This window comes from Juglans regia, chromosome 11 (genome assembly GCF_001411555.2).
Source record: "Juglans regia cultivar Chandler chromosome 11, Walnut 2.0, whole genome shotgun sequence".
NCBI classification, from domain to species: Eukaryota; Viridiplantae; Streptophyta; class Magnoliopsida; order Fagales; family Juglandaceae; genus Juglans; species Juglans regia.
The window spans coordinates 1040507-1050957 of NC_049911.1; the positions used below are offsets into that span (position 1 = coordinate 1040507).

Genomic DNA, 10451 nt, shown 5'->3' on the forward strand with positions numbered 1-10451 from the left:
TTATAACTTTTACATATTTTCATACAAGATATAATAAACATTTAAACTTTTTCAAATCTCAAAATAATAATAATATTAAAAAATAATATTTTATTCAACTTTCATTTTAATTCATCTCATCTTATCTTGTCTGCGAAAACAAACGAGTTTGGACTCTTTAGAGAGCTTTTTTTTTTTTTAATTATTATTATTATGATTATTAAATTAATAAATTAGTCTTTTTTTTATTTTCCTTCTTTGGAGAGATAGACTTTGCTCAAGCATACTAGATGGCCTACACATTTATTTTCCAATACAGATTTCGCGGGGAAAAAAAGGGAACACTCAAGGAAGAATATTATTATCATCATCATCAGTAGTGTTTCTTTCTGCTATAGTGTCATGCATGCATGGGGCAATGGAAAATGATACAATTGACTTTTGCTAGCTTTTGATCACTGTAATTGAAGAAAATTATGGGTTAACTCATCTTATAAAACTGGTTCTATAAAAAAAGATTGTCCATTCTTTATAAACATATCCAAAATCTTATCTACAATCAATGTGATATTATTCCTCAACAGAAATCAGGTGTCATAGTGGGGGAAACCCATGTGTTAGCTTGGTGTACGTTTGGCAGCATAAATAAGGAGAATATGATTCTTCAGATAAGTAGTGTAGAAATTATCCATAATGACTCTCTTAAAGGAAAATTTTATTTACAAACTTATTTATTACCATATTAAACACATTTCTAACGTAGAAGTTTGCGACATCATCTCTTACTTTTTATTGTCTCCGGTAAGACAAACTGATGCTTGCTCCCGCTTTTTAGTTATTCTCTCTTTTCTGATTCTTGCCTTACCCCTGCAATAATTAAAGTGATTCTCTCACTTTTATTTGTTCTCTCATGGTGGACGGAATGAGCGCAAGCTGTAAGGTACCGGAGGTCACAATCCATGGATGGATAGGCAGGCAGGCAGAACATGATTCTTCAAAGCTATAGTGTCTTGTGAATGGAAGAACGTGGTGGGAATCTCAGAGTGGATGAGAAAGAAAAAAAAAATACCATGCGCAATATAGTTTTGGATCTTCTATCATGTCATGAAACCCAAAATAAGAATATTATTTTCCTATTTAAGGATCAAGTACGAGATATTTTACAAACTAAGCAAGTTGTCCACCTGGTGTACTTTGTTCTTTGAGAAAACAAATCCTAGTTTCCACCACACAGCTTTAGTGATCATGTCTTGGTATAGTTATCCGTATAGAGGCGGCAGCCGCACCTCTGGTGGAGTTGCATCAGTTGCCAATGCCAATGAACTGAGCAAAGCAAGCTACGCCTCGGAATCTGATCAAGTGTGCCGGCCTGTCATGATTGATACTGAGGGAAGGAAAGTGCCGGTCATTGTGTGCACTTCCAACCAAAATAAGCAGAGCTATCTGGTCGAAACAATAGAGCATGTCCGCACACCTTTGGTCTTAGAATACACACATGACTCACCACCAAAGGCTGATCCAATGAAAACCTATGGGAACAGATCATATAGCCCCCCAACAAAGGCAGAGCCAGTGAAAGATTATGTATATGATGATGATGACTGGCGGAGGCATTCGAGTCCCGCTCGTGATCGTCCTCGAGAAGTTGAGGAATACCTCAATAAAGTCCAGACTGAAGCTAGCCAACCCAACAGGCCGGTTGGCTCTTTAGGTGCCTCCCCCCGGGGCCAAACCCCTGTGTCAAATGGGAATAATGGATATGTTAGCAATAGTGGTTATAGCAACAAATACTTGCAAAATCCAAGTGGAAACACTATTCGGAATGATACTTATGATAATAACTACGACAAGAATGGCCTTGTCACTGAACCAACTATGGGTAGGCCAAGTCGTTCAGCATGGGGGCCTGCAACACCAAGAAATGATACCAAACTCGGCACACCTACATCTGATATTGCCACAGCCATGGAGAATTTGATTGAAGCGGCAAGGGGTTCATCTGTCACCAATGTTCCTCCACAGTCCCGGTACACTATACCACTCTCAACAGGGCCAAAAAGAGATACCTATCCAGACACCATTGACAGCAGGGAAGCTCAAAGGCGGTATGGCAACTTGAGTATATCATCTCGGCCACGAACCACTGGTGACACTTACACTGCAACAATCGACAGTAGAGAGGCTGTTAAGAGGTATGGCGGTGCAAGGATTCCTTGAAAGCCTCAAGTCAATGCTTTCCTGCATGCTTTTACTTTAGGTCTACGGGGTTACCTGAAATTAATTAAAAAGGATTTATATCCACAAATCTACAGCTTGAATCTTTTCAGTTCAGTGCTTCCTGGGAAGTTTGATCGGCTACTTATCTTAATGGCATCTATCTGATATTGTAATAATTAGCTTTTCTAGAAAGCATATATATATACAATAAACTTCAGGGGTATGGATTTGCTTTAGTGTCTATGAAATCTTTCTTGGGATATTTTTCTCTCTCTCTTTTTTTTTTCTTGTTTTGTTTTCTCAAAGAAGAGAATAAACAATGAAAATGGTTCCTGGTGGAGGTAGAAATCGCTTACACTTGACACTTGGTAACATATCAGTGTTGCGGATGTAAAGGGCAAAAACAAGGGTGAGAGGTGAGATTGTTGGGAACCTTCAACAATGTTATATTGTATCTATATCTATATATATATATATATCAAGGTTAAAGACAGACAAAAAATCAAGATTAAAAAAAAAATCTAAATTTTAGCAAAGTATGAGCATTAGTGTGCATCTATATTGGATTATCTTTTTACTCTATATATAATAATAAAATATTATTAATTTTTTATTTAAAAAAATTGAAACAAAAATGAAGAAAAATGAATACACTGTCAAAATAAAAATGACATGAAAAAGAGACGTCAATTCATGTGCACCGTTGAGCTATTAAGGACCTTTTTGTAAAACATGATCCTTAATTAAATTCTACAAGGGAGTTACACGTCAAGTGATCAAGGGTCTTAAAAACCTTTTGGTAAAGCATGACTTAACAGAAAAACAAGAAAAGTTAATGAAAAAATAATAAAAGATACTATTTATAGTTAAATAGTCACTTATTATAATAAAGTAGATATATGAAATTAAAACTGATAATCTTTGCTCTTCCAACCCTAGCATTCATTGCACATTGTGGCCTTCAGCTAGGCTACTACTGAAAAGTACAAATCTCTATGTGCCCCCCGGTTACATGCATTTCAACAGCATTCAGTCGGTTCTTATACGATGTTAAAGTGTCAAGAGTAGATTCTCCATTTTCATAGTGGAGCGAGAATTTAAAAATTCGACTATAACAAAATAGAGTCGGAATGTTTCTTTTTTATAAATCTTCAGTCGGATTCGGACTCAAACTCGGATGTGTCTCCGAATTGACTCTTAACTCCAATCCAATCCGACTCCGACTTTATGCTCTGATAGAGACTCTGACTTTACCGATTTCTGACTCTAATATTGTATATATATTATAAAATTATGTATTTATCTATATATTGATCATTTTTACTAGAACGATATAATTAGAGCTTATATAGTTAAACTCAATAATATATTAGTATGAGCTAATTATTATAAAATAATATACTTTTATTATAATATAAATAGACTAATAAGAATTGAGTACATGTAAACATTATAGTATTATTACCATACATAATATAATAACATATAATTAGACACTATAATAAGTGTAATATAGAATTAAGTTAGACACTAGTATAATATAGTAATATGTAATACTATATTATTATAACATGTAATTAAACACTATAGTATAACTCTAGTATAAAAATAAGTTAGATATTAGTATATAATTTATATAATTAAATTCAAGGATAATAATAGACTAATAACCAATGTGATAACTGCTAAATGATAATATTAATAGATTAATAATCAATTATATGTACACACTACACATCATAGTATTACTATCATGCATATTAAATAGTGAATATATATAACTAATAGTGAGTCATGTATTATGTATATATATATATATATAGGAAAATGATTTATACACAACATTTTCACAACACATTTCACAATAATGTGTTAAATGAGGGGTAATTTTGTAAAATATTTTATAAAAGTAACATTATTTTATAAAAATACTCCTATCTTATAACATTGCTGTGAAAATGTGTTGTGTATATATATACATATATAGATATTATGACTATTACTTTATTATCTAGATTCTAATATAGTAGTATATAATTAGAAAAGAAATGGTGTGTAATTGTCTATATAGAACAATTGGTAGTAGTTATAACTTATAACTACACATAACTTAATACTAGTAAATTTTTAATTTTTAATGATTCAATCTAAACAATTAAATTTAGTGTTTAAAAGAAATAGAAAAAAAATGCTTTTTTAAATAAAAGAAATTAAGAATTAAACAAAAATTAAATTTAGGATTTAGGGAAAAAACAGGGTTTAGAAAAAAATTTTTTTAAAAAAAAGTCCAAAACTGCACAAAGCCAAGCCCAAAGAGCAGCTCAGCCCATTTCAACTAAAACGGCACCGTTTATGTTATAACTAGACTGTAGTGCCTTAAAGCACTAGTAATGGCTTATTCATTTTTATTTTCAACTTCATATTTACATAATATGTCTTTAAATTCATTTACATTGACTTATGCATCTCTAAATTTTTACATAGCTATAAATAGTACTATTCATTCTCCAAACATTATTTTGATGTTTTTTCTCACTCCTACCCATTAAAAACAACTTTATAAAATTTGTATTAAGATGATTTTAATATATGAAATTTGTATTAAGTTGATGATACAAGCTGTTTTTTAGTACATATTAATATTTATTGATAAAATTGATCATTTTGATATATGAAATTGATAATATTTAGATATATGAAATTTATATTTTTGAGCACATGATACTAGTTGTAAAATATATAAAAAATAATAATTTTAAGGAAAAAAAGTTTAAAAATAATAATATTTTATTATTATTTAGTTTAAAGATGTATAATCCAATATATGAGTTTTTTTTATATGCAAAATAAATTTTTAAAAAATGTAATTTTAAATATGCATATAGAAAAACCAATACTAGGACTCTTAGGCTTCGTTTGGTTGATTAACTCCACTCAACTAATCTCAATTCATCATTATAATTTTTTTAAATTTTAATATAAAATATAATAAATAATTTAACTTTTTCAAATCTTAAAATAATAATAATATTAAAAAATAATATTTTAACAATATTTTATCAACTCAACTCAACTCAACTCAACTTACTTCATTCAAAGACAATCTTAGACCGTTAATTAAAACAATGATGTTTTTTCCCATCCAAAGGGCGTTGTTTTGCACTAACCCTAAATCCCGTCACTCAAAACCATCCATTTCACCCCTCTCTCTCTCTCTCTCTCTCCCTAAATCTGCATTTCTTTTCGCCATTGCCCGAAACCCTCTCTCCTTCACTCACCGGCAGCCACTGCCCCTTGCCGTCGGATCCTCCTCATCCAATTGCTGTGCATCGACCCGTCATCTGTCTCTTCTCTAATCAAAATATAATTTGTTTAATTTAATCTCTTTCTCTCTCGATCTCTATCAATTTGTTGGGTTTAATTTTATAAAAATTGATTCAAAGAGTAAAAGAAATTCAAATTTTATAGAATTTAATTTATTTTTAATTAAATTATATGATTAGATTAGTTAATTAAATTTATATTCTTTTAAATTATATAAGAAGGCATATTATAAGATTTTTAATCTAAAAGTAAAATGAAAAAAATAATTAAATAATAAAACAAGTAAGGGTATCATTCCTGACATTCCATATTTTTCCCTCCCAAGACACACTGTGTGAACTTTCAATATGCAAACGAGATCAGCGCGCTTTTTGCTCAGCACAGAGTAGTTTATGGCTTTCAGACTTATTTACTCCCTGACCTTCTTTGGCTCTACCTCTTCATTCAGTGATGCCCTATGCACTCGATTGCCGTCCACTTGTTTACAGATTCTTGTCGCTTTTACAGGAATTCTCAAATAGCCTCATCCTGGTCAAGTCCATCCATGCTCAGACTATCACCAATCGCGTACTCGAAGATCAGCTTTTGGCTACAAAACTTGTCAGGACGTATTGTGATCTGGGACATGTGGGCGATGCCCGTCACGTGTTTGTTCAATTTTCTCATCCGAGAACTATTCTATGCAATGCCATGGTTGGTGGGTATGTGAGAAATGAGCGGTACCATGAGACCCTTGAGTTATTTAAATTGATGGGGTCTGGCAATATGGAGATTGATAGTTATACATGCAATTTTGCTCTCCGGGCATGCATGGGCTTATTTGATTATAAAATGGGTAGGGAAGTAATTAGGAGGGCGGCCGAAAAAGGACTTGAAAGTGACCCTTTTTTGGGGAGTTCGATTATTAATTTCTTGGTGAAATTTGGTAGTATTGATGAAGCACGAAGGGTCTTTGACGCAATACCCGAGAGGGATGTTGTTTGTTGGAACTCTATGATCGGTGGGTGTGTGCAGGCATGCCAATCTAATGAGGCTTTTGATTTGTTTTTTGATATGCGTCGTTTGGGGATTAGGCCAAGTCCCGTAACTATGGTAAGCTTGATCCAAGCTTGTGTAGAAGCAAGGTATTTGAAACTTGGCGAATGTGTTCATGGGTGTGTACTTGGATTAGGAATGGGCGGTGATGTTTTGGTGCTTACCTCATTGGTTGATATGTATAGTAAGATGGGTTATGTTGAAATTGCTCGCTGGGTTTTTGATAGCATGCCCACAAGAAATTTAGTATCGTGGAATGCTATGATGTCAGGATTTGTTCAAAATGGTTTGGTGCGAGAAGCTGTTGACCTCTTTCGCAGGTTGGTATTTAGTGGTGGTGGGTTTGATTCAGGAACCATGGTTTGCCTCCTTCAGGGTTGTGCTCAAACGGCTGATTTGTGCGGTGGAAAAGTCCTCCATGGTTGTATGTATAGGAAGGGTCTTACTTCGAATCTCATTTTGTCTACTGCAATTGTTGATCTGTATTCTAAATGCGGCGCCTTGAAGCAGGCATCCAATGTCTTTGACAGAATGAAACACAGGAATGTGGTTACTTGGACTGCCATGCTAGTAGGGCTAGCACAGAATGGGCATGCCGAAGATACCCTGAATTTATTTAGTCAGATGCAAGAAGAGGGAGTTGCAGCCAATTCTGTCACACTTGTCAGTTTGATCCATTCGTGTGCCCACCTAGGCTCTTTGAAAAAAGGAAGAAGCATCCATTCTCATTTAATTCGCAATGGTTTTGCATTTGATGTAGTTAATGTGACAGCCCTGATTGATATGTATGCCAAGTGTGGAAAGATAAACTCTGCTGAGAGAGTATTTGGCAGTGGGCTCGTCTCTAGAGATGTTATTTTATGGAACTCGATGATAACAGGATATGGGATGCATGGCCAAGGGCATCAAGCTGTTGGTGTCTATCAAAAAATGATAGAGCAGGGCCTGAAGCCAAATCAAACCACCTTTGTTGCTCTTCTGACTGCTTGTAGTCACTCAGGGCTTGTGGAGGATGGCATTATTTTGTTTCACAAAATGGAGAGAGACCATAACATTAGGCCTACTGAGAAGCACTATGCTTGTTTTGTGGATCTTCTTAGCCGGGCAGGCCGTATTGAGGAAGCCGAGGCATTAGTCAGAAAAATGCCTTTTCAACCAGGCAGTGCTGTGCTTGAAGCTTTGCTGAGTGGATGTCGAACTCACAGAAACATTGATATCGGAATTCAAACAGCAGATAGATTACTTCATTTAGATTCCATGAATCCTGGAATTTACGTTGTGCTATCAAACATATATGCTGAAGCAAGGAGATGGGATGCAGTAAATTACATTCGAGGCCTCATGAGATCACGGGGGCTGAAAAAAACACCTGGCTATAGTTCCATTGAAGTAGGAAACCAGGTCTACACATTTTTTGCAGGAGATTATAGTCATCCAAGGTGGGCATATATTTATCAGTTTTTGGAAAGTTTGAGGCTGGAGGTTGAGGCTTCTGGTTATGTGCCAGATACCAGTTGTGTTCTGCGTGATATAGAGGAGCCAATGAAGGTTAATTTGCTCTGGGGCCATAGTGAGAGATTAGCCATTGCTTTTGGTCTTTTAAGCACGCCAGCTGGGAGCTTGATTAGGATCACCAAGAATCTGCGCGTTTGCACTGACTGTCATGTTGTGACCAAATATATATCTAAGATTGTCAAGAGGGAAATCATTGTAAGAGATGCCAATCGTTTCCATCACTTTCTTGATGGGAAATGCTCCTGCAACGGCTACTGGTGATGAGTAAAATGAGATCTTCTTTAGAGGAAATGGCAAGCAAATGAACCATATTGGAAAAACAAACGCAGCCTCACTGGACATTTCGAAAGCTGCATCACCATTCATTTGGGTTGAAGAACCTAATTTTAGAGGGAGATTCACTGGTCAACATTTATGCAAACAAGATAGAGATTCTCTTTCAACTAGAGGATAGCTCCAATGATCAGTGTTATCCACACACGCATGGGAAAAGCAACAAGCTGGAAACCGAACAAGATCCACAAAAGTGCTGATGAAACTGCCGCTTCTAACCTCATTAATGGAAGCATCCTCATTCCTAAAAGCCTCTCCTTGAAGGTCAAATTCTTCGTATTTTCCTCTTAGCTATACTGTTTCCCTTGTGACACAGACTTTTGAGTGCTTGATCATTGATCTGGGTGTCTGGTAATCTGGGTTTTGGATTTGGATTTTCTGTGGAAACTCAAACTATCGGTTTTGCTGACTGTATTTTCATTTATGCAACTCAACTTAACTCCCAATTCAGCCTAATTAGGTCAAAACCTGTACCTCTATATGTGACATTTACCTTGAAGTTGATATTGTCACCGTAAAAAAGGATCTGCTTTTGAGAAAGTTAGCCTACTGATGATTTTTCTTCAAATCTTGGATGTAGTTTTTGGGCTAAACTATGTTGTTCAACTTGTTCTATATTATTTTCACCTTTTGCTCCTTTTTGGTACATTCTCACCCCAAATTATCACTAAATCTGCACTCCACATATTAAAGCTCCGTTTGGGTACTATTTATTATTTTATCATTACTTTTCACATACTTTTCACTATTTTTTACTGCTATTCACTACTATTCAATATTTTATCATTACTTTTTCATTACTTTTTCATTACTATTAACAGAATATCTGAGATTCTCTAAAGAGGGCTTTCCCAGCTCTCTATAACATTGCAACTAATAGGGAGGCTTCGGTGGCAGATCTGCTTGTATTTTCCCAAGGCTCTTATCAGTGGAATATTTTATTCACTCAGAATAACCATGATTGGGAATTGTCTACCGTTTCAGAATTTTTTTAGTTTGATATACTCATCAGAAAGACTACCGGCATAGGGTGATAGGTTACAATGGAGGTGCAGGGGCAACAAGAAGTTCTCAGTCAAGACATATTATAAAATTCTGACATCACAAGGTAATGTACACTTCCCATGGAAAAGCATATGGAGGTCTCGCGTACCTTCCAAAGTGGCTTTTTTTGTGTGGACTGCGGCATTTGGAAAAATTCTAACCATGGATAATTTAAGGAAGAGGAGCCTCATCGTGATGGATTGGTGTTTATGCAAAAAACATGGAGAACCAATGGACCATCTATTATTGCATTGTGAGGTAACGAGAGAGCTGTGGAACGGGATATTTTGTAGAGTGGATGTCGGGTGGGTTATGCCGGCAAAGGTGGCTGACCTGCTTGTTGAAAGGGTCTACAAGGTTGTTCTTAGGTAGCAGCAGCTTGAAAGATGATCCCGTTGTACATTTTGTGGTGTATTTGGATGGAAAGAAATGCAAGGTGCTTTGAATATAGGGAATGCACAATGGCGGAGCTTTAGAATTTTTTCATACACACTTTACTCCTATGGTTTTCAGCCATTGTTATTAATGGAAATAATGTACATGAGTTCTTGTCTCTAATTTAGCTATTTGAGAATGTTTTTAGGTGTCTTCTATTGTATACTCCTTGTGTATATGGGCTATGCCTATTCTCATTCATATTAATGAAACATACTTTTTACTGATAAAAATATATATATATATATTTGAGATCATCTCACTATCCAAACGCAAACCTAAAAAGACAAACAAACACTGTCTACATCCCATGTCCTATATATTAATTCATGTATGAACCACAAAGTCAACAAATAACCATATCTGTGCTGTGATATTTTTTTTTTTTTGGTAAGTATATCTGTGCTGTGATATTTATCTCAGAAGAAAAGAAAAATACAAAAACAGGGAAAAGAAAAGATAAAAAAAAAAAAAAGAGAGAGAGAGAGAGAGAGAAGAAACCCGTACGTTTAAGATCCAGCGAGCTTAGTTATGGAGGCGCCGAAGTCAGCACCAACAATGAAGACCAG

General features: G+C 35.0%; 1 protein-coding gene across 1 annotated transcript; it reads left to right on the forward strand.

The window, feature by feature from the left end:
* Positions 1–5823: 5823 nt before the first annotated feature.
* Positions 5824–10088, forward strand: LOC109009295 (pentatricopeptide repeat-containing protein At3g12770-like). Its single transcript, XM_035695459.1, has 2 exons — positions 5824–8667; positions 9225–10088. The coding sequence occupies exon 1, from the start codon at positions 5971–5973 to the stop codon at positions 8329–8331; it is 2361 nt and encodes a 786-aa protein (XP_035551352.1). The 5' UTR covers positions 5824–5970; the 3' UTR covers positions 8332–8667; positions 9225–10088.
* The last annotated feature ends 363 nt before the right edge of the window (positions 10089–10451 follow it).